The 24,156-nt window shown below is 36.5% G+C and overlaps 1 protein-coding gene across 2 annotated transcripts; it reads right to left on the minus strand.

Annotated features, from left to right (window-relative positions):
* Window positions 1-343: 343 nt before the first annotated feature.
* On the minus strand, window positions 344-23,015 carry LOC117630739 (protein ILITYHIA). Of its 2 annotated transcripts, none has more exons than XM_034363479.1 (59): window positions 22,698-23,015; window positions 21,577-21,953; window positions 21,336-21,476; window positions 20,828-21,209; window positions 20,240-20,386; window positions 19,847-20,031; window positions 19,614-19,740; window positions 19,411-19,484; window positions 19,228-19,304; window positions 19,091-19,127; window positions 18,844-19,010; window positions 18,325-18,508; window positions 17,958-18,035; window positions 16,904-17,023; window positions 16,743-16,802; window positions 16,438-16,557; window positions 16,252-16,342; window positions 15,989-16,158; window positions 15,016-15,318; window positions 14,810-14,926; window positions 14,607-14,708; window positions 14,374-14,523; window positions 13,949-14,113; window positions 13,687-13,863; window positions 13,422-13,544; window positions 13,180-13,260; window positions 12,984-13,100; window positions 12,448-12,620; window positions 11,964-12,041; window positions 11,712-11,859; window positions 10,455-10,577; window positions 10,308-10,364; window positions 10,108-10,218; window positions 9,829-10,020; window positions 9,581-9,754; window positions 8,646-8,756; window positions 8,480-8,549; window positions 8,289-8,367; window positions 7,666-7,768; window positions 7,413-7,583; window positions 7,082-7,318; window positions 6,652-6,758; window positions 6,497-6,548; window positions 6,307-6,413; window positions 6,138-6,197; window positions 5,926-6,040; window positions 5,616-5,726; window positions 5,391-5,528; window positions 5,192-5,314; window positions 4,987-5,058; window positions 4,283-4,395; window positions 3,526-3,684; window positions 2,757-2,853; window positions 2,496-2,678; window positions 1,533-1,727; window positions 1,273-1,452; window positions 1,046-1,178; window positions 847-925; window positions 344-686 (listed from the first exon to the last, which is right to left on the minus strand). In XM_034363479.1, exons 1-59 carry the CDS (start codon window positions 22,810-22,812, stop codon window positions 650-652), a joined length of 7,875 nt encoding a protein of 2,624 aa, XP_034219370.1. In that variant the 5' UTR covers window positions 22,813-23,015; the 3' UTR covers window positions 344-649. The 2 variants fall into 2 exon arrangements, with proteins under 2 accessions (XP_034219370.1, XP_034219371.1); XM_034363480.1 differs by having other exon boundaries at window positions 15,989-16,152; window positions 22,698-22,987.
* Between the last annotated feature and the right edge of the window lie 1,141 nt (window positions 23,016-24,156).

The raw sequence follows: 24,156 nt of genomic DNA on the forward strand, positions 1-24,156 counted from the left end.
GTGTGGAACAAACAAACAAGGTGCAAAGTTGATCAGAGAAGACAACCCAATGCGCGCGCCTCTAAACTGTCATTATTAAACATACATACATACAAACAAACAAACATACATTACATACATGTTCAAATTCTAATGTATATGCGGTTCTGGGAAGGTGGAGCCACGGAGGTTGGTATGGGGATTGAGTTTGTGGCCAGGAAATGATGTGACATTTCAACCTTAAACATTGGTAAATCATTTTCTTTTTTTACCAGGATAATCAAACAAGTGAGATTCCAAAACATGTGAGATTCCAAATCATTTTCTTTTTTTACTATTATACTTGGAATAGCTCTCCAAAACATGTGATAAGATGAAACATTATATGAAATATTTGATGTAGCTTACAAAATTGGGAAAAGCCAACATGCGCTCTCGTTCTATACATGATCCTTTGATTATATATATATGATATCCAATCAACAATTACATTCAACTTACAATACCCAGGTGAGAAAAATTGGGTATGGAGGCCTCTATGATTTGTATATCCGCAATTCTATGATAAAAATGTGCCATAAAACCTTCTGCTGGCATCCCAAACATATGGATTTTCTATACCTCTACTTTTGATAAACGAGATATTCGCGGCTCGTCAAACAACCCAGTTTCAGCCACTTGCCAAGCCCTCACTGTCGCTATCATCACTGCATATTCCCAGAAGCAACAAGCAGTTGAAAATACCAGCAATTACAAATATTTTAAAAGAAAAACAAATTATCAAAACCACAATGCACATTTTGGAAAACCAGTGTATTTTCTTTTATATATATATGTATATTATATGTCCATGTACCATATATATACCTGTTTTCAGGGATCTTTGATATTCGTCTAGCATCCAAGCCTGTGATGAATTTTTGTGCAGCTTGAACATTTTCAGGACCTGGAAAATATATAACAGAAACACTGTAACAGCTACATTTTTTGCTTCGACAACTGAATCATTGGAAAATTTTCATTTGAACTATTGCAGTAGAACTGTAAGAGAGCTTGAAAAAAATACCCTTTGTCAATTGGAAAGCATGCAGAGCACATCTTTCTGCTGCAAGTCTCACAGGAGTGCTTCCATCTTTCAAGCATTCAGCAAGTGCAGGTCCAATAATATTCATATGAGCCAAAATAGCCGAGGAATTTTCCTGTAATGCAAACACCAAGCATAAAATCCTTAATGATTTGCATAGTTGAAGTCCATAATTTCAGCATGCAATTCCAAAAGCCCCAAGCACAAACCTTAGAACCTGCTTTTATAGCAGATAATGCCTTTCTTCTAACTTCACTAGAATCATCGTGCAAAGCTGACACTAAGGATGATATAATATCAGAATGAACTGAGCTATTAGATGGATCACTTCGGAACTTATGAATCAGAAGTCTCCCAAATGCCTTGGTTGAAGTTTCACGAAGAGGGAACTGTTTGAAGGAAGAGTGTCACTAGTTTGCAAAGCATAATTAAAATATATATGAAAATGCTTACTATCAGGAGTAAATACCTTCTCATCAGTCAAGGCACTTTTAAGCTGGTCCAGAATAGACGGAAACTCTGGAGACGTACAAATAACGGATGGGTTGTGCCTGAGCATAGATGAAATTGTGAGTATGGAGCCATGCCTAGCAGACCAGCTAAGAGACAACGGCAAATTTGAGAGTTCCTGAAGCAGCTCAGACAGTTGATCATCTTCTACGTACTGCAAATAATCAGAGAAAAGTCTGGTCAATAATAAAAGAAAACCACTAAGGAGCCAATAATATATTGGAAAGCCAGAGAACAATAAGAGTTTCATAGAATCAATTTAAATGAATGTGACAGATCTCATGATGATTTTGATGGTGCTGTTGATTGCAGTTTGCACGTAAGCAAATAGAAATTGGTTTCCATATATCCGATATGAAATAATTCTAGTGCATCTCGTCCGTATTCTATTACTTTCATATCTTCTTTGCAGAACACAATGGCCGATGAAAGATCATAAAAAGATTGGCAACGGACATATTCGACACTTACATGAAACCTTCTCAAGTTATATCCCTTTGATATTGATCATTATTTAAGCTGTTTCTTACTTGCCACATTCGTCCATTATTTTTATTCAACAAAATCATGCATCCCACTCCTCTCAACTAATTACTATAGTATCCCGACAGATATATTATTGCATCAACCAACAAATATCAAACTTCCAAACGAAATCTCCATATTTATTTTATTGTTACGTCCAATTTTACAGATATCTTCTCCAATCTTCATATGTGCTCTGCATACATACTTTAGTTGCCCAGTCAATATCAACAGTATGAACATTGTCTACAACCATATATCAACAATACAGAATCTTGAACATCACGATTAAGTGACAGCTAAATACATCTAGAAACCTTAATTGCTCATTCACAAAATTAACAACAGATGGCAAGATATAGATATTGGAGAAGTTCCTATATTACCCATGACATACCTGGGATGTGATACCCAAAATGCTTGCAGCAGATATCCGAACCTGGTCATCATCATTACGAATCAAATCCTTAAGGTGCAAGTAGACACGAGTTCTAACAGCACTGCTCAAGCTCTTCCCAGCATGCTTCAGGACACCTTCTAAAGCAGACAAACTTGCCTCCCGAACCCCACTATCCGAAGCCTGAACAGTGAAATCAAGAACAATTGTAAAATCAAAATTTAAAATTTAAGTGCATCAAAGATCCTAACTAACAATCACCTGCAAACTGGATAGGAGGTCTCCAACTAAAGGGTCAACCCGGGTACTTAGAGCACTAAGCTTCCCAAGTGCAAGGGCAGCACTTGAACGAACAATTCTGCGCTTGAAAAGCATCTAATAAGCAGGATATATGGAGGAAACAAGCTGGACTACTTGTGCGCCACTAATGCTAATATAAGAAAATACACGAGAAGCAAATAAATGTAAATCTGATTCTTTCTCCCGACCTGAAAGCACTAATTCGAATAGGAAGAGATACCTATGTGGACCATATTTGCAGCGCGCACCATACCCCAATCATATTTTAAATCTATATATGTAAAGGTCTTAAAGGTGAAACATTGAAAATACCAAAAATGCCCTTAGTTAATGAAATTGTAAAAAAAAATTTATTATACGAGGATAATATAGTAAATTAATATAATCTTTTAAATTGGATAAGTTTTAAAAATAGAAAACTAAAACACCCACATTTCCTTGAAAATAGGAAACTGTTTTTTCTTAAACCCCACGTCAGTTACCTCTTCCCTCAAATTACTTTCTTTTCATTTTTTACCCTTCATTTTTTTTTTCCTTATTTATGTTTATAGATATATATATATATATATACAGGGTGAATAATGTTTACGTGGCAGTACAAAAGGTGCCAAGAGGATAGTTATGATTATAGCACCATTTTAAAGGACATAATAATTCTAAATGTGAGGACCTGTGAGCCAAAAAGCATACATGGGAAAAACATTACTAGATGATTGTACTTTAAGCCAACCTTGTGTTATCCTGTAGACACTTTACAAATGTTGTTTGAAGCTGAGGAAGAAAAGGTTTCAACGCCATCCCACCCTTTCTTATCATGATTGCCAAAGTAGATAAAATAGCACTCTTCACCTGCCAAGGAAACCGATCACCTATTATCCGGATAAGAGGCCTGCAGTTGCAATCCAATAATAGCCAGTCAGATTTTGAAAAACAACGCACAAGCATGAGAAACTGGGGTGTTATGGAAAAGTAAGATATACAAAGTTCAGTTACAGTACAAAAGTGGCCTAGAGTCATGAAAGTCAAACAATGATATAAGTAATGAAAAAATAGATAAAACATATGATTACAAACAAAAACTAAACAGTCATTTTATTTTGGACAGAAATTGAATCTGCAAACTGTGAATTTTGTAATACAATAAAGAAAATGAGTATTTTCAAGAGTTTGCCTCCCACAGACCATTTCATCTGGTATGACTCAAGTTTTTTCATAGAGAGCAAAAATACAACGCGTTTCATCACTGAGGAGCACAATGATTAGACCCAAAAAAAAAAGTATTGTAAAGAAAAGCAGGTATTATTAAAGCCTCTACGTGACTTTCAGTCATAAGCAACAAAACCATTCCATTAGTGAAGACATCAATCAAATTCCAAGTGTGAAGTAAAAAACTAAGGGCAGTACTTTATACAGTGATATCGATGAGGTCAAAATTAGATATCTCAAATTTAGCGAAAGTTCCTCTACCATACTTTAATCATACGTACCCTGTTATTGGGATGACAAATTCTTTCAGTGCCTGTTCACTAGTCACCTCAATCAGTTCACCAAGACCCAGTGCCGCTTGCTCTCTTAGTTCAGCAGATCCACTTATTAAGCCCTAAAGGTGCAGTACAGGTACAGTTTAAAATCTAATGCCCAAAGAGCAATGAGTACAAAGTAATGAACCATATCAACATCTAGAAATCTATCCTATCATAAAAGTAATAAAATAATATTCTTACCCTACAGGCAAGCATGTAAAGAAATCACATGCAACTAAAACTTCACATAACCAAGTATCTGGGTCAACCCAAAATTCCATAGAAATCCACAAGGAAGCATTTCCAGCAAGGATAAAAATAAATAAAGAGAAAACATTATATTCAACCATTATTTTCTACTACAAGTTCAAATAGTAAAACTTTTGTCTGGGATAGATAAGAAACACCACTTTATTAGAATAATAGAGCACAATGGACGAGAAGTCCGTCAACTACTGAAACAACAAAGGACCAAAGCCCATGAATGAGTCAGTACCAAGATTTTTTTTTTTCTACAACTGAATCATAAGGTTAAGGAATGGGTGCATTTTAAAACCACAACTAGCTAGCTATAATGATGTAACATTGCATGTTAACTAAAAAAATTGAACATACAACAAGCCTAATTGATTTCCATTTAAGATCAAGGCAAAGAAGAGCTACTATACCTGTAGAAATATTGGAAGCAATGGTTGAAGTGCTTTTGGTAAACAAAATCCAGGTATAAGAATTGGTCCTCCCTGAAAGGTCACAAACATAACTATTAGGATTTAATGGACCACTCACTGGAAAACATTTAGAATAGACAACCCTATGGAACTTATTTTGAACTAAAGAATCTGCTATGATTCACAATCTAAACTATTTGCCCACCTTCTTCTTCCTGCGCTCCTTATCCCTGGAAGTAGATACAGCATCTCGTACTAATTTAATATATGAAGGAAGTACCTCCTTGGGAACAGAACTTACAACCCTTGACAAAGCTTCCCAAGAAATCTGTTGATTAGAAGATAACAGACCATGTTACATTCTTGGAGTCAATAACAGAACATGAAATACTCGTAGCACATACCGCCACAGTAGCTGAATCTGAGTCACTGAGCAAGACAATCAAGGTAGATATCATGTTTGGAGCTTCATCAACCAAATATAATTTACTGTTTTTGAAGAAATAGCCTATAAGATATGAAGAACTTCTTCTAATTGAGGCCTGAAACCATGAGTAAAATATCGAGTGAGAGAGCGAGGGAGGGAGGGAGGGAGATAAACAGGATGATACCTTGTTAGTGATTATTACCTGACTATCACTGACAGCTCTAACAAGTTCAGATATAAGAGATTCAACACCTTCCTCATCTATGACTAAGACCACAGTTTCAGCAGCCTCCCTGGCCAAAGTTTGAACTTCCTAAAATTTCCAAAGCAACAATATTTCAAATTCAGCCTGATTATATTTCAACAACATCTAGCCAGTCAGTGTCACATATTAAATAATAGTGTACAACCAGTAAGACGTGTTCGACCTACTAACCGAAACCGTAGGGGCAAAAATCAGAAAAAGTTATGTTCTTACATACGCCAGAAGATTGCAAATTGCAACAGCATACCTTTTCATCAGCACCCATTGCAGAAAGTAGAGCAGGAATAACGGTACCAAGATGAGAGTTCAGGCCAGGTCCAGCAACCTCAGCTACAGCTCCAAGGGCATGTGCATTAAACGCACTGGATATATAAACGATTTCAGTAAACAAGCAGCACCCAAGGGGAACTTTGTTATAAGACATTTAATACACAGTAATTTTGAGAATGAAATACATACGTAAGTGGAAGGTGGACCAGCTTGGGTAAGATGTGGGGCAAAACAGCAGTAATCCTCACACTGAAATAGAAAATGCCGCAACTTAGTCCAACAAAAAAAGAAAAGCATACACAAAACAAGGTGTAAGAGAGAGGGAGTGAGAGACATTAAATTGAAGTGGGTATTTCACCTTAAGATTTGTTTAAGGCCATCAAGAGCAGTATCAGAAGTTTGATCATCCTCCAATGCACGCAAAAGAGTGGGAACAATTTCATCGATTGCTTGCAGCCCAGCACTCTACATTGTGACTTCATAATTAAAACATATATGACCATCTTAGAAACGAATATTCAAATTAAACAAAAAACTAGAAACAGAACCTTGTAGAGAGTGCTGAATGCTAAGCCAGCAGACTCACGAACCTCGGGCATGCTGTTGTTGACACATAAACGGTAAGGTAACATTTTGCCAAAAGGAAAAAGAACTCAAGACAAACACTTGTAAAATCAGAAACATCATAAAAGAGAATAAAAACCTATCAGAAAGAGCAGTTCGAATTGTAGGGATGAGCTCATCCATGAAACTCAACAACTGATTTTTACCAGCACTTGCCATTACTTCACTCAAACCTATGCATACACCCTGTGAATCGTAAGAACATAGAAATGTGTTAGCTAGCATAGTTATCAAACAGGTTATATCTTTTAACAGGGTCAGAATACGGCACTCAACTAATGTATTCAAACCGCAACAACATGCGCACTGGTTGAGCAACAACCCAAATGATGCACTAGTTTTAAGCGTTTAGACAACACCACAAAAAGGCACCATTCCAAAACAAACCCCTTTTTAGCTACGAGACTAAATGATAGTAAGAGAATACTCAGTCAAGATGAGGTGGAGCCTTAACCTGACACATCACAGTTGCAACATCATAACAAGCAAAAGATAAACAGAGTGCTCACTTGTCTTCTGCTGGTGTCAGAGTCCTTCAGCCCTTGGGATAAAATTGGGATGATCAAAGGAAGGACTCTTTCACCAAGTTTCCTAACAAGCTCACCCAGTGATCGTCCAGCAACCTGCCGCCTTTCAGAGGACGATGATGCAAGAGAGGCAATCAGAGTATTCATTAAAACTGGCATTATTTCCTTTAGAGTCTTTGGAGTATTTGCCACAATAGTTTTCCATACATGCAACGCAGCCTGAAAAAAGGACGGTGAATTTTGATTACAAGTTAGATATGTCCCGAAAATAAAACGAAAGATTGAATTTGTGCCAAACACAGTACTTCACTACCTGACGAACAGATAAGCTGACATCAGTTCGAACCATATATAATGCAGCAAGAACTTCATCACGCTTTTCCCTTCCCAGAACCTCAATGATAGCCCGCCCGTGTGCCTCAGTACTAGCACCTTCATCATCACTGCCACCCTCAAGTAAAGCTTTTCCAGAAGTCCCAGCAACCTGGATTAATAAAGATTATCTCAGAAAACAAAGACTTAGAAACTCCAAGAGAAGGAAACAGGAAGAGGTTGAGATGAAATACCTTAAATAAGAGATCACCCAATAACTCCACAGAGCTTTGTCGAATCCGCCAACTATCGTTAAAGATACCATCCTCAACAGCAGGAAGGAGCAAAGGTAAAGACCTGAAAATAAAATAAAAACAGCAAAAATAAAATGGAACCCATCAGATGAAAACCATTATGACAACATTATATATGCTTGGTAAACATCGCAACTTATTAAAGGTTTCCCACTCATATATGAGTAGGGCAGCCCCAGAATGAACAATATAAATGATCACTCATAATCCAATAATTCCCAAAACGCCAAGATATTCCAAGTTGCAAAACATTTCAGAGAATTAATGAGAACAAATTGGTATTTCCTAACGAAAGTTGATTTTTGGTTGCCTTAAGGTTATTAAGACGCGGAGTAGGTTTAATTGATTGTCCAAGGACCACAGATTGAATCCCACCTTCACCAGGATTAGGGGTTTATGGCATGATCGAGGGCTACGATCCCAGTCTTATAGCACATAAGTCCAATGGGCCTCCAACGGACCAAAATAAAATTGTTATGCAATAAATTCTCTAGACTAGAACCAAAATCCAAGACACAACAAATTCAACTAGAGAGTTATCACACTGATTGAAAAGTGCTTACGTTGTCGCATAATGCTCAACCAGGACATGCCCTGCACCTAGTGCTGCCTCACGTACAGACTCATTTTCATCAGCAAGACCTGTAAGAGTATAAGCGCGCATTAAGTTTAAATGGGGCACCAAAGTACTGTAGTAAAATGATACCATATAATTTTACAGCCAACCAAACTCCAGAGAAGGATCTTTACTTACCATCTAAAATAGAAGGCAGCACCTGCTGTAAATAATTCTGGAATTGGACTCCCAATGACCTCGGTAGATACTACAAATCAATTCCCAAACGAAGGCAACCATTAACAGAGCCCCAAAAACAATACTTTCAGTGGTGGTTAACTTGATTTTAAAATACTGTCCTCACCTTAAATAATGTTAAATATCCGTCACGGACAGATGCTTTTTGGTGAGAACAGTTCCGGATAACATCAGGAAGTACATGCTCAAAGTACTTAGTCCCGAGTGCAGCTAATACCTGGATTGGCATCAATTGTCTCTTAGCAAACCAAGGCAATATTAAGAAAAATAAAGACATCCACAGATTCCATAACAGCAGTAGTCCATGCAAAAAGGAAACACTTATACTGAAATAATAAAGGACTAAGTATAACAGGTACAAGGTTAAACTAAATACATGTCTGCAAAAAGAAGCATCACTGTCAAATGCCTATCACATTGGCATTGTGGATAACATGTTTTCCATCCTATAAAGTCCAAGAATACTCTTTCCTTGACCTATTTCTTTGATATCAATTTCAACAAGGATATTTCTGCTAAATACTTAAATCATGCCATCAGAAAAGTTATCACACTATAATTTCAATAAGGATATTTCTGCTAAATACTTATAAAGTAAAAGGGGTAGAAAATAATTACATCATGCCATCAGAAAAGCATCCTGTGGATAAAATATTTGATCGAAGAAGGTTATCACATTATAATTCATCATATATCAATTCAATCACCTTTAAAAAAGGCAAATAATTCTACACATCAACTATCACAGCATAATTTATTGAAATATTATCATTACTATTATCCATGAAAGAGCGATAAAAAAAACTTACTGGGAATTAAGCAATGCAAAAGAGCCAACTTATTTTACAAGTACAAAAAGGTACAATCAAATGGTAGCACATTTCTGATCTAAATATTTTCGGTTGACATTGTCCCCTTCTTTCCGTGCATGCAATTACATTTTCTTTCAAAATTAACAAATAAATTTAATCTACAATAGAAGCTTAACCATACTAAGATAAAATAGATCCATAATTTTTTATTTTATACAGTAATACTGACCTCACTCAACCCTTGAGCAGCTCCAGAGCGCTCAACATTACTATTATCAGATTTAAGTGTATCAAACAGCCATGGAACAAGATCTGGGAAATGATCTTCGCCCATTCCCCGTATAAGGGATCCAAGGGCCCTTGCTGCAACTGACCGAACTTCTGGAATTGGATCCACAAGAACCTAGTTTTGGGGGCACAAATAATTAGAAAATAGTTAAATAAAAGAGTCAAATTACCACTCTTACAAAAGGTTACCTTTTTCACTTCAGGAAGAAGCAACCCAATATATGGAATCATATCCTTAGGTTCCGTAACTAATGAACACATATTGCCAACTATTTGTGCTGCTTTCTTTTTAGTCTCTGCACTCCTTTCCCGCAGCCCTCTATGAACTATCGGCACCAACAGTGCCAGTGAAGGAGCATCAATTGTATTAATAAAAGTTGTCTGCAAATAATTCATGAGCATTCAAATCAATAAAAGAGGGAAACAAACTTATTAGAAAGTAGTAGAGTTCAGTTTGCAAATCCTTACTTGTAAGAGAATATCAAGAGAGTACTTTGTATAGTCATTTGGATCCGTCAGACCCAGTAAAAGAGTTGGGACCAAGGAAGCTATTTCCGGATTCTTTATTACACTCCCAACCTAAGAGTGAGTACCACCAAAAAAGAAAAAGAAAAATTAACAATGACTGTAAGAGAAACATAGGTAACTTCATTGCACAATCTAAAAACCTGTTGAAGTGCTGTTTGTCCTGCTGACTGAACTTTAGGATGTGTATCTGTTAAAACCTGAATGAACAAGAAAAGGTAAAGAATAAAGCACAAAACTATGCACATTCTATAAGTGCCACAGATACTCATGTCCATATAAAGACAAACCTCGGTCAGTTTTGGTACAATCTTAGGGAGACACTGAGACAGCTGTTGAGGAGCACAATAGGCCATAGCCCCAAGCAGTTGGACACTACTTTGCTTTGTTCGCCAAGCTTTATCTTCAAGACCCTATCAAAATAATTTAATTCATACAGTAAATTCATCACTTAATAACTGGCCATGATTAAGGAAATGCAGCAGAGGACATTATATAGAAATTAAATTATATTGATAGAAATTAAATTGTACAAGAAAACAGAGGACAAGGTGTTCACTGACTTCACATCCTACTGACAACATCTAATAACAAGATCAGCAGCAAAATACACCAGTAAGCATCATTACACAGCCACTCTAGGTAACAGCAGCACAATAGCTCTGGACACTCATACATATAGAATACAAAGAAGGCTAAACAAAAATACATGACCACCAAGGAAAGATATGTGCATTAAGACAGGAAAAGTTTGATGCCTACGTGATGTGCTTTAAGATAAGTAAGACAATAACACTTTAGTAGTTGCATAATTCCCACGCATCAAAAGACAATAACACTTTAGTACTTGCATAATTCCCACGCACAAATTTGATGCAGAAAAAATTTCTGACAAAAAGGGAGCAGTTACCTCCAACATACTTCAGAAATTAAAATTACAAAAACTTGACAATTAAGCCCTTTTCTTTTCGAACAAGTTCAAAGAAATAGATAAATAAGTAAGATATAAAATACAAGTCCCACTCAGCTGAGAGACAATGAGCGCCACTTTCATGACATCCGTTGGATTGATCCAGCGGCACAGACAATGAATCTTAGTAACCCATTTTACAACCGTATTCCTTACTAACCTGGAAAGATGAACAGCCTCCGTTCTACCATCTTGTACGGTGGTACAGTACAAACATCTCTCTACTCCATCTTCATTTCTCTGTCTTGCTGTCCCTTTACGTCTCGCTCTTTCCACACACGTTCGTCCTTCACATGTTTGATTCTCAAAGGACAAATCTGTGTGGAAAGAGAGAGGTAGAAAGACAGCAAGAGAGGAATGAAGATAGAGGAGAGAGATGTTTGTACTGTTCCACTGTAGGAGATGGTAGAACGGAGGCTGTTGAGGTTTCTGGGTTAGTAAGGAATACGGGCTGTAAACTGGGTTGATAAGACTCTAAAAGTCTCTGCTGCTGGATCAATCCAATGGATGTCATGAAAGTGGCGCCCACTGTCCCTTAATTTTTGTCCCTCAGGTGAGGGGGATTGATATAAAATACCTTTAAAAGAGATGGGAGGACCAGTTTAACTCCTTGAGCACTAAGTTGGGACATCATTGCACGAGCTGCACACTCAGCACCTTCACGAACTGCAACAACTTGATCAGAGAACGAAACCAACAGTAGTGGCAACATTTGAATTACATACCTGCATCAAAAAGATGATGGGGGGGAGAGAGAGAGAGAGAGAGTTCAGAAGAATAATAAAGCCCATATGGACAATCACTTCTTTGTACATAACTGTTCACTTACGGTTCAAATAGTCGTCCAAGTGATTCGCAGAGACACTCAAATCCAAGCAAAGCTCCTTCACGACATTTTGCAGAACTCCTGTGATTCAAACGATATACAAAGATGAAAGGCTTGACTAGTATTTACACAAAGGAAATATTTTTTTTTTATAAAGAAAACAACAATAAAATGCAGAAGAAACAGAAAGTGTAGAGGGATTGAGCCTTATCACTTGCAGTCTACTACCTCGCAATCTTTACTCTTGAAATTTGAAGTTATTCCATTCAGACCAAACCACCAACACAGAATATGTATCATTCATTCAATGACTAATTAGTGTACCTGACCTATATTTCTTCTTTTTTTATATAAAGATATTAAATTCGCTTGTATTTCTTGGAATACTATGTTTAGCAATAACACTATCTAAATATCACAAAACATAAGTTTCTACAACATATACATAAATACCAGTCAACTTCTTAAACCAGGGTTAGAAACCAACCTATCTACAAGACCTTCTTGTAGTAGAGTTACAATCCCATACTTCTTCAAGCAAGAAATACCAAATCCCTTGACCACCCCAGCAAGCCCAAAAGCAGCTCCTCGACGTTCCCCATATTTGTCACTCTTCATCAGTTTATCCAAAAGCCTTGAGACAAGAGCTGGTCCATCATCCTTGTACAGGAAAAAGAATAAAATTAGCTTTCATCTTAACGTCAATACGGTATCTATCAACGTAAACAATGTCATAAATCAATTTCTGGATGGGAAAACAAACTTGATTTAACAGGATAACTACTCTCATGTAAAGGTAAATCCGGTTTTACTTAACAGGGTCCCTTTTTTCAATAGTATTTTCATGGACTGCTTGCCAACACAAAAAAGCATGGGCAAGAAATGCAGTTCCATGGGCATTTAGTCTAATAACAATATACTTATCTATATAATTGTCTGTGTATTCAAATGTGTCCAAGGCTTGCATAAACAATTACTGAAATAAAAGCAAACAAGGGAAAGTGTTAAGACTTTAATTCATACTTGCTTTGATTGCATTAATGGAGATAGGCATGCTGAAACCGCCCGTTGAACAGCTTCTGATGGAGTGTTTAACACATCCAACAACTTCTCTACAACAGTATGAACTTTTGGATCATCCTGTTCCAGAGTACAGATATAAGCTAAACTAAATTCCGGAAGGGAAAAGAAAGAAATAAAGAAACAGTAAATACAGCACCTTTGCCAAGTGTTTTGCCAATGCCCCGGTGAAAATAACAACTCCCTCACGAACCAAATCATATTTCTCTTCATCCGATGCCTACGAAAATTCTCAAGTTATGTCAGATAAATTATGAAGTTCCTACAATAGCTTGGCATGGAAACAACAGTTCCAGCATTTACCACCAAAACAGACACGAATCGAAATCAAAGCTCCAAAAGTTCTGCCAACACCATCTCTATTTAGAAAAGGAGAATAACCTTTTTGTTTAAGTAGTTCTCAAAGATGGGAAATAGCAAAGAAACGTTATCCCTGCCATGCTTATCAATAATCATAATACCAGCAGTAATCATTCTTCCCCTAACATCAGCATTAGGATCTGCCTGCATATTGAGCAGCATTCACAAAGTGGTTAAAATCAACTACAACTCCTTTTCTAACAAGGATGAAACTGAAGAAAAGAATCTCTCTTTCCAATTGAATGCATAGCTCATGCTTTGGAAAGAACAACGATGTAAACTTTACCAGTGCTCTTGAAATCAGAAATGTCATAACAACAGGAAGGTCTTTCGTTCTGAGTACATCAGCAGAAGAATGTAATGCCAAGGCTACACCTTGTCGGCCCAGCCAACCAGCATCAACATTGTCCTCAGTCAAACCAGCATCACGGATATACACAGAAAATAAAGTAGAAAGAGATTCCTGAATAATAATAACAATACGCTTTTGAGATGGGTACAACAAAAATGCAAGTCAATGTAAGTTGACAGTTCAAAATCAGACAAACCTGTATAGTATCTGGACATTCATCCAAAGCAGCAGCTAATGCCTCCGCAGCAGCAAAACGAACATTATAATTGATATGGGAAAGTGCTTTGAAAAGGCCTGAATAGTCAGTCCCAAAGTCATACCCATAGCGATCCCATAAATCCTCTGCTGCTTCTGCAACTGACTGAATGAAAAGCACAAAAAAAACAAAGTAAATGAGCTATCTATATAAGAAAAATGAGGCCAAGGAGGATGGAGAAAATTTTGCAACTGTAAACTAAACTACAGCTAAATCTCCAAAATTCACACAACAAAGGCATTTCAAAGGTCAAAACTAAGGTCCCATTCCAAGGCTATATCATTTAGCCACGCACTTGCACACAAAACTTCAGCCATCAGATGGGACCCTATCCATCAGTCAAAGAAATAATTGGTGCACCAAACCTTTTCAGGGTCATGTAAAGCAACCCAAATGCTTGTAGCGACCTCAACGTTCTGAGGAAGAGAACGACTGGCAACAGCAGGAATACATTTGACAGCACTTAGGCAGGCCATTCTAACATGAACATCTTTCGCATAAACCCCATATAGAGCCTGAAGAAAGACATATTCATGAAGGATGAGTACTATGAAAGCACATCAATGAAACAATTGAACTAGAAATAGAAATAGCATACTGGTGCCACTTCATCTGGTCGCAGACCCAAACACAACTCATTCAACGCAGGTCCAACAGACGCTTGATAAGCAGGAACAACACCAAGAACATGATAAAGAACCTGAGAAAAGACAAAGTAAATAAATGAAAGGCAACAAATAACAATATATTAAAATTTGTGGAAAATTCATGTGAATTTGTGCCCAAGGAAAATCCAGTAACTGAAATCATTCGAAGCCTCGGAAGGGGTAATAGGGGGTCCATGTGCAAATAAAGAATCCGAAGCACATCATCGTGAAGTCCAGTCTTCTTAGAGCATAACAGAATTCGCTCCATTATCTGATAACATAACCATATAAAAGAAAAGATTAGTCTAAGAGAAGCACCATTCAGCTGAATCCATAATATGGGAAAGCAGGAGAACTTACAGGGAAGACGAAGGTAAAAGAATCTACAGGAAGCGGTCCAGATTTACAAGATACAGAAAGGCCATTAATTATTCGCTCAAATAGACTCAAATACGGTTTTTCATTGGCTTCCGCTTCACCAACTGATGCAATCATATCACCCACAAGACGAACTTCTTCAGTCACAACTAAGCGCAAAGCTGTAGCAATGTCAAGGGCCCAATTACAGAGAGGTGGAGCAGTGCATCTAGCAAGTTTCACCACAGTTTCAAATGCCACATCATTGACTATTGGTGACCTTAGCAATGGATCAACATAGTTAACCTGATATTAGATGAAAGGTTAACAATTAAGCCATTACATCAGATCTTACACATTATCACAAAATTTGGTCTGAACAAAGTTCATAACAAATAGCCAATGAAATAAAGGGATAGAGGCAGTGAATTAATAGCAGCAAAGCAGAAAGTCAATCATCAAAAATAACATTATTAAATTCTTTTGTTTGGTCAACATCAAGGAAGCGCCGGAGATCATATACCACAGAGATGGCAGCAAATCAGCAAGCCCAATTCTATACTATGGAAGATGGTAACTTAAGTACTTCCCCCTAAGACTGACTATAACTAAAATACTTTCATTTTGGTAGAAAATTTATCCCCTTCTGTATCACGTGCAGAAATTATATGCAATACAAGTAACAACACTCAAAGCAAACTTGCTTTTGAATGTCACTGAAAAAGAAGTTTTAAAGTGATGCACATCTAATTACTTTGGGAACATTTAACAGCAAACATCGTCAAAGAAACCTGATAGGAAGAAAAATTATGGTAAAAAGTCTTCATTCTGGATAGTAAACGTAAATTTAAATATTCTGAAAAAAGCAAAATCAAAATCCATCTAAAAAAAATGGAAGGAAGAGATAACAAGCTGGAGAAAGACAACAATCCAAAAATAGCAAAAAGATATTCAGAACATATATCCTAGAACATACCAGGGAAGGAAGCTGACTGTGAGCGAAAATAGGATTAGCAATGGCCATTTCCCCAAGTGCTTTAAGTATGGAAGATAGATTTTTCTGTATTTCTTGGACCTTCTCACGTATGGATGACTCCTCCCTAAGTTGTAACTCACGTGCCTCCTCTTTTGCAGTCCTTCCTTTATCTAGCCAATCAAAATTATTGTAATGCTACTAATAAATTCATAAAGTTCAAAAAAAAAAAAATTAAAGGAAAAACAGATGCAACAATAACACACCAGGTTTCTTTGCAGACTTCCCAGTTTCCCTTTTACCTGTAGAACCGTTGGCTGGCTCTACTTTTGCAGAATGATTAGAACCACCATGGTCCTGGGAACAAAAACAAATGCAACAGCCAAAATAATTGAAGAATAAGCTTCTAAAACAATTGGTCCAAAATGAATAAAAGAGAAACTGATTGGTACCGTGGCATCCTCATACATCCGAAAACGGCCCTTCGCTTGTTTCATGTTCTTAGCAGCGACAGACTCTGCAATATAGACACCTTGCTCACTGGAAAGCAAGCCTTCAGGAGTATGAAAAATCTGAAACAACAAAGTGGAAATTTTTTTGAAACAAGTTACAGAACAAAAGAAAAACATTTAGTAAACTAATATATCCTAAACAATTTACAAAACGTAAACAGAGCACAGTTATCAGGAAAATTTAAATCTCCATAGATCCTAAACAAATTACAAAACTAATATATCCTAAACCCTGAAGAACTTACCTGAACATCATTTTCTGAAAGTGTATCATGTGAATAACGGTACGGAAGACTTTTCAAGTGCTGCCACAGAGAATGAGTTCCAGTAAGCATTCATTAATGTGATCTCAGCAGCCTAAATAAATAAACATCCATTGAAACTGAGATATACATAAGCAAATGACCTTTTCAAACTCTGCATAGGTTTCTCCAGGTGCTATGGACATCAAAGTGGATAAGGAGGAAATTGCTGCTTGCTGTTCAAATGAATTAGAGCTGGACAACCACATTGGTCCAAGTAGGGTCTGCACATGATAACCACTAAGGATTTAGTCACAAAATTCAATGCAAAAACACTACTTCAATATGCCTTGAATTAATAGAATACCTATCTAAACTTACAAGGTTACCTAGACAAAACTAATCTATATTGAAGAAAAGTCTAACACAGTAAATTCTACAAATCAGACTTCACCAAATTGAGGGATGATAGTCCTATTTAAGCAAACACAACCTCAACTAACCTATTCCTAGCTTGTATAGGTGCAGTATGTGACTTTTGGGGTTGATTAGCCTGGTCCGAAAGGAAGAATCCGACCTTTGGGAGTAAAGGAAGGCAGGCAATGGACTACTTGCTGGACCTAAATATCTGTCTGTAAGACAATTTTACAGGCTTTATTTCCATCAGGACCATGTCAAAATCCCAAACTAGTTCCTCTTAACTGACAATTGCAATTTTAAAAACATTTTGGGTTCAGATATAAACATATGGGTTTCAACTTAACAAAAAAAGATATGGTTCCTAAGACTGTTATAATGGTTGGCAACCTCGCATCAATCCTTTTAAAGATAAAAATACTTCTTTAGCAGTCTACTGATCTCTCTACGCCTCTATACGGATGGTATTACCATGTACCAACAAAACACATAATATTTTAGCAAATAGTTTAAGTTCATGCATCTGTAGCTTATATTTGTAAAGCATATAAGCTTGACTGCAGTTTGTACGGTGTTTTTATCAAGCATATCAAGAAGTAGATCACCAAACACTAAAGCCGAACTTCATTTTCACCTTCCCTAGGTACCTTTTTCACATTGTATCAGACCATCAATTACAGATTCTGAGGCAGGATGTATTCAAGCAGCAAATTGATCTTATTTTATGATTCGTAACGAAAGATGATTAAACCCATCCATGAAAATGAACAAAAAAACCTCCAGAAGAACTAGTTGGTTTACCTTGCACAAATTCTCCACATCAGCCAAAATGTTGCTGATGACGTCAAAACCGCATGTATGCAAACATTTTTGCACCCTCTGTAAACAAAAGGAACCAATCCAATAAGATAAAAATGCTATTGTGATTTGATTGTGCCACAACAGCTTAAAATTAGCACATAGGAAGGCACACAACTCTATATGAACAGACATCTTTCACCTGTAAAAGATGGAGAGCAAGCATAATTGTCATGACTTGTCGTCCAAAAAAAAAAAAAAAAGGCAAGACCCTTAGGAAGCTTACCCAACTCCTCACTTAACTTATACGGACGCAGTTACCATATGTGTGTAAAAGATAATGAGGCTGGCATGGAAGAAAAAGATTTACCCTCCAAACTGCATCTCTCTTTGCAGTTCCAACAATGTATGGATGATGTGCACAGAATAAAACTCGCATTGATGCCCTTGGAGCTGCAGGTAGAGCTGCTGATGATATCACAACCAAAGCCTTTACTGAAACCTCAACCGATGGAAGGAATGGAACTTGAGTGTCCAATGAATTATCTGTTTCACTATATAAATAAAAAATTAAATCCCAGCCACCTGATCAGAGAGGATGTGAGAAACTATATGCAGACATGGGTGGGTACTTTATATGTACAAACCAATATACTTAAACCACCACAAGCATTTATATTTCATAATGTTATTAGTTAGATGCATATACAACTGAAAGGGGCAACTATCAACATTACCTAAAACTAAAGAAACTTAAGAAGAACAAATTGACCCTCTCCTTCAAATGCAGGTGCATGTGTCTTTTTACTTAAAAGAATGCTCAATGTCCAAGAACCTCAATGGGGAGAAATTAAAAGGGAAAGTGGTGTCTAGAAAAAATGAGATGTACCTTGAATTTGAAATACGAAGTTTCTCTGCAACTACAGACATGAAATTCGTGAATTCAACTAAAAGATATTCAGTTAATTGTGGAGCAGCAGGAACTATCCTTCTGGTAGCGTCATAAGTCATTCTTCGAACTTCCCAACATGGGTGGCATATGAAAAAGATAATCAACTGCAACATACTGATAACTAGTTACTAACAAAACAAAATTCTTTCCTGAGAAAACAAAGTAGCACTTCTTGAATTTTTACCTGTGACAGTAATCTGAGTGAAAAGGAGTCCAGTACCCTGAAAGTTTAACAGAAAAAGTGTCAAATAAAGACCATAACAAATTCTCAACATAGGAAACTATTGATAGTCATATTTTGCAATGTGAATTAATAATAACCTCTGCAGATGTTCCACCAGCATCACTTCAAGAAGATCAACACATGCCATGCAATCTTCAGTCAACATTTTTGAAGCCTGTAGTGCAATACATATCTTTTGTCAGGGAATTCATAGATAAAAGTTTTTATTTAAAAATTATATACATATATATATTTTCTAAAAACCAGCGAGCCCAAACTACCATGGATATTGGTACAAGCGAAGGCTCATTTTGAGATATCAAAGACCAGATCTTGTCCTTCACAACAGTCTCCTCTGGGAGTAAACAGAAAGAAATAAGGGAAAAGGGATGAAAGAGGCATTATGTTGAAATAAACAACAAATAAATTTTATATTAGTAGTAAAAACACTATATGATAAATAAAATGTCAAAATAATAGCCACCTGCTTTGATGTCAACAGCTGCAATCTTCACAACCAATAGCAAGGCATATATACCATCCAAACGCTGAGCTGCTTTCGTAAAACCAGTTTTGACAAGTTGGATGAGAGGTTCCAGTAATGACGATATCTGAAGAGAAAAAAATTCAAATATCACCAAAGAGATGAAAGAAGTAGCCTGGTCAAGAACGAGTGAACCAAACCACAGCCAAATAAAATTTAATCAACCAGCTAACCCGGAAAACAGCATCTGTATTTTTGCATATGGCTCGTAGACAACGAAGATGCCCTCTTCTTAGAGCTTCCTTCTCCTTAAGACCAGATGAGAAAAACAAAACTACATCTGATTGAATGGCATCAGCAGATCTTGCTGCCCACAAACCCAGAGCGGACAAAATTGCAAGCTTCACCTCCTCATTTCCTGGAAATTAGAACATCAGATAGAAATATAAATAAATAAGGAAGAAACATTTTTTTAAAATTGAAATACTCCATCACAAAGCTAAGCAAAAATTTAAATCCACAAGAATAAAATGAACAGATTTGAGTACTCATACAAAAATAGGAGAAAGTGTTCAATAAAATAATGTAAAAGGACATATATATAAGACCACAAGTTCACATGTTACCCTCATCCTTGTAACACGATAAAAGGAAACTGCATAAGGTTTGTGACAGGCTGTTGAGATGTTTCCCATCTGGAGCATTACACATTTCTTGCAGTGCATTGATCATGCCAATTCTCTGGTAAGGAAATGTAAGTCTTCCCTCTGACCCTGTTCAAATTGAAACCTTGAGTTTAAAACTACCAAAACCAGACTTTAAAAACAACCTTGACTAAAGACTCTGAAAATGCATCATCCTGCAGGCTGCAGAAAACCAGAATGAAGAATATTGGGAACCACTTAAAAGGGGGGACTGGGCTTCCCTTATTTGGATTTTAAAATAAATTGAATGAGAGAGAGAGAGAGAGAGAGAGAGAGAGAGAGAGAGGAACGAGGAAAGGGAAAGAAACTTTTAGTAAATTTAATAAAATTCATTCCTTACCCATACACCTACAGAAGAAAAAGAAGAAACTAATAGGGATACAATGATAAAATCATTAAAACAGGATTTTGTTCCCTTCCTTTCTCATTCCATTCGCTCTTCATTACTAATTTCCTTTCCATTCCATTCTTTTCAAAACTCCCAAAATAATAAAATAATCAAGAACAAACCTCCAATTACAGATTTGACAGCATTGAACATTGCTTCTAAAGCATCTGGATTACTAGACTTTTGGCTCAAACATCGTATAATTGCCAGCGCCCCAACCCTTCTGCCTTCATCTGCATGCCGAGCCTGTGGCAATGCCACTGAAAGAATTTCGATCGCATACTTACTTAAATCAAGGTTGACTGAATTCAAGAGAATCCCAACAGATTCCAGTACAATCTCAGGGTTACGTTTCAGCATTTTAACAGCAGATGGAAGCACAATGTTTTGGAAATCTTCATGTAACATATGTCTAAAAAGTGGATGAAAAGCTTCACTAAGACCCTTTGCTGGCTTTTCCCTTGCATTTAAAATTGCCTTAAGATATATATCCAGAAACATTGGCTGTGAAAAGCAAAGGATCAGTTAAAAATTTCGGCACATAAAACTACATGAAATCAATTTGAAAAAAAAAATTAACAGAATAAATATCCCCTTTCATACATTATCATGAAAAAAATAATCTCTCACCTTGCATTGCTCAAACAAAGAAGATAATTTGCTTGAGGTACTTGAGAACTCCATCAACAACCATATTAACTCAGGACTATCTTTGTATGGGATACGTGCATCTTTAAGTTCCTCTATATACATTTTGTAAATGTCCGGTGCCTAGAAAGGAAACAAGAAATATGAAATTCTATCAGAAAATAAGAATGTAAAATAAAGGTATGTGAATGATACTCATTAGAGAAGGTTCAACGGGCTAAACCTGAGAAAATAAGTGACAAAATGTCTTCTTGCAAGCCCTTCGCTCACGGAAAGATCTTTGCATAACAATATGAATTAATGATGCCTGCACTGTGGCAACTTTACACAATGCATTCTTCGAGACTGTAGCAAAATTACTCTTACTGAAAAGGAGACACGACCACTGGAGAAGTCTGTAGCAGCCAACATGTGATTGCACCCTCACTTGTCTTTCCATGACCTGAACAAGGGCTGCTGCAAAACTTTTCATGAAAGCAACCTCTTGTAAACCTTTTGTAATGATGTCATCAACAGCTTTCCTTGACCCACGATCATCATAAATGTACAATGTTTTAATTATTATATCTACCAACAGCAATGCAGGCTCTGTACCCATTTCTGCAGAATTCAAAATGACAAGTAATTTAAGAACAAGAGCATGTGCAGATGATCAGCCCATATCAAAACTGAAAAATATTATGTAATAAACTCAGTAAGCTCAATCTAATCATGGTATCAAATTATCTAAGGCCCAGTAGTTTTAAATGTTAAGTGCATAAATATTCACACAAAAAGCAAACGAAACTTTGTGTTTCTCAAAGATATAATTGACATAAAAAGTATTAGTTCCATATAGCATTTCCGGAAGCAAGAGTAATACGTAATCCTTCCTCTTCATTATTTATAACAAAATAATCAGATAATTCATGATTCCATCCTTATTGCTCTAGAAAATTCATCAGCTCTGTTTGTTTGACACATCTGTTTCTTAGAAAATTATAAAGCAAAGAGACATATGCAGCGAAACTGTAAATTTCATTAAGAAACAATTTATAGAACCAGAAAGGTAAAATCAATGAACTTGCTCTTTGTACTAATAATTAAAGAATATTACATCACCTTTAACAGTTCAGCAAAAAAAAATTTGCTTCAAATTTCAACTCACGAAATTCAATATGTAATATGTTCATGTTATCTTTTTGCATTATGTGCGCACACAATACATTCACATTTCTTGAAACTTAGGTATGCATGCTGGCACGTACGAATGTAGATAAACAGAAAATTCAATTTGGTAATTTATTCAGAAATGAAAATGGAATTAAAGTAAAATTGGAACCGAGAACTAAGCTCACGACTAACCTGAGTTGTTGAGAATGGACGAAATTTCGTCTCGGAAGATGCGAACCCGTTTCCTGGTCGATGGGGTGGAGACTGACCCGGCGATGGTGAGGAGAGACTCTGTTGGAGTCGCCATTGGAAACGGACGGGTAGATCCTAATGAAGGATCCGGTTGTGAATGAAGAAAGTTTACTTCAGTTGGTTAGGGTTTTAGGAGCCGGTGAGAGTGAAAGTCTGCTTCAGTTGCTTATATTTTCTCGCTGCTTGTCAGAGTTGAGGCTTGGAGGGAGTAGCATGAGGTCGAAGATAATGGGCTTTGGGCTCTTTGGGCTTTTGAAGAAAATAACGGCCATTGGAGGAAGCAAAAAAGAAAAGTACCCCAAAAAAAAAAGATATTTAGTAATATACCCATTCTTAACATTAATATTATAAATAAATTCTATATCATTGAAATTCTATAAACAAACCCCAAAAAAAACTCAAAAAATGACAGCTGGCTTGATGCCCTATTGAGTGTTTTAGGTATTTTTATGAGATTTTGGGGTTGGGCTTATTTTAAGAAATTGATGGCAATTTTGTAATTTACAAGAAGTTAATAGCCTCTTTGTTATGTTGTAAATGGGCTTTGGTTGTATTTCTAAAGTCCATTTCATATAGGGTATTTTTATAATTTGGGCCCCTATATTGGGTATAATAGTGAATCTCCCAAAAAAAAAAAAAATGATGTTATTATTGTTTTCCTGGTTAAACCAAGCAAGTAATCGAGTATAAATACAAATTGGTGGATTTGAAAACTAAACAAAATTTGGAGCGGTATTTATTTTCAAGGAAAAAGAACAACCCTAAAATCTCTTCTTCTCGCGACCATGGACATGGAAACCGACAAAGAAGGCTACTTAGAGTTATTTGTCAAGTGGTACGAGGATCCAGAAGTCCTCCTGGTGAAGAAGAGGTTAATTTCGCCCTCCACAACAAAAACGATAAACATCCTCGTTATAGGGTTTAATTTTAATTATGTGTTTAATGATGTGGCATAGCCAAGTCAACAACTACATCAGTTGGTACACAAATATGGTACAAATAGATGGTCTACCTAGCATTACCCAAGAAAAAAGGGAAGTTATTATTGTTTTCCTGGTTATACCAAGCAAGTAATCAGGTATAAATACAAATTCGTGGATTTGAAAACTAGACAAAAGTTGGAGCAGTATTTATTTCCAAGGAAAAAGAACAACAATGTTAAACGTAATGCATTTTTTCCTTGTAAGATGTATCAGTGGTTAGGTAGAATTGTGTCTCTTGAGAAGAGATATGTTTAGGAAGAGTTGTATCTCATTAGAAGTCTAGAGTTATGTCTGCAATTCTTGGAACTAATCCAGGAGTTATGTCTGTTATGAAAAGGTTTGAATGTTATTATAAATAGCCAATAAGATAGCTTAGTGTTGTTGTTGTCGTCGTCTCAAACAAAGCTGAGAAAAAA

This window comes from Prunus dulcis, chromosome 6 (genome assembly GCF_902201215.1).
Source record: "Prunus dulcis chromosome 6, ALMONDv2, whole genome shotgun sequence".
In the NCBI taxonomy this organism is placed as follows: Eukaryota; Viridiplantae; Streptophyta; class Magnoliopsida; order Rosales; family Rosaceae; genus Prunus; species Prunus dulcis.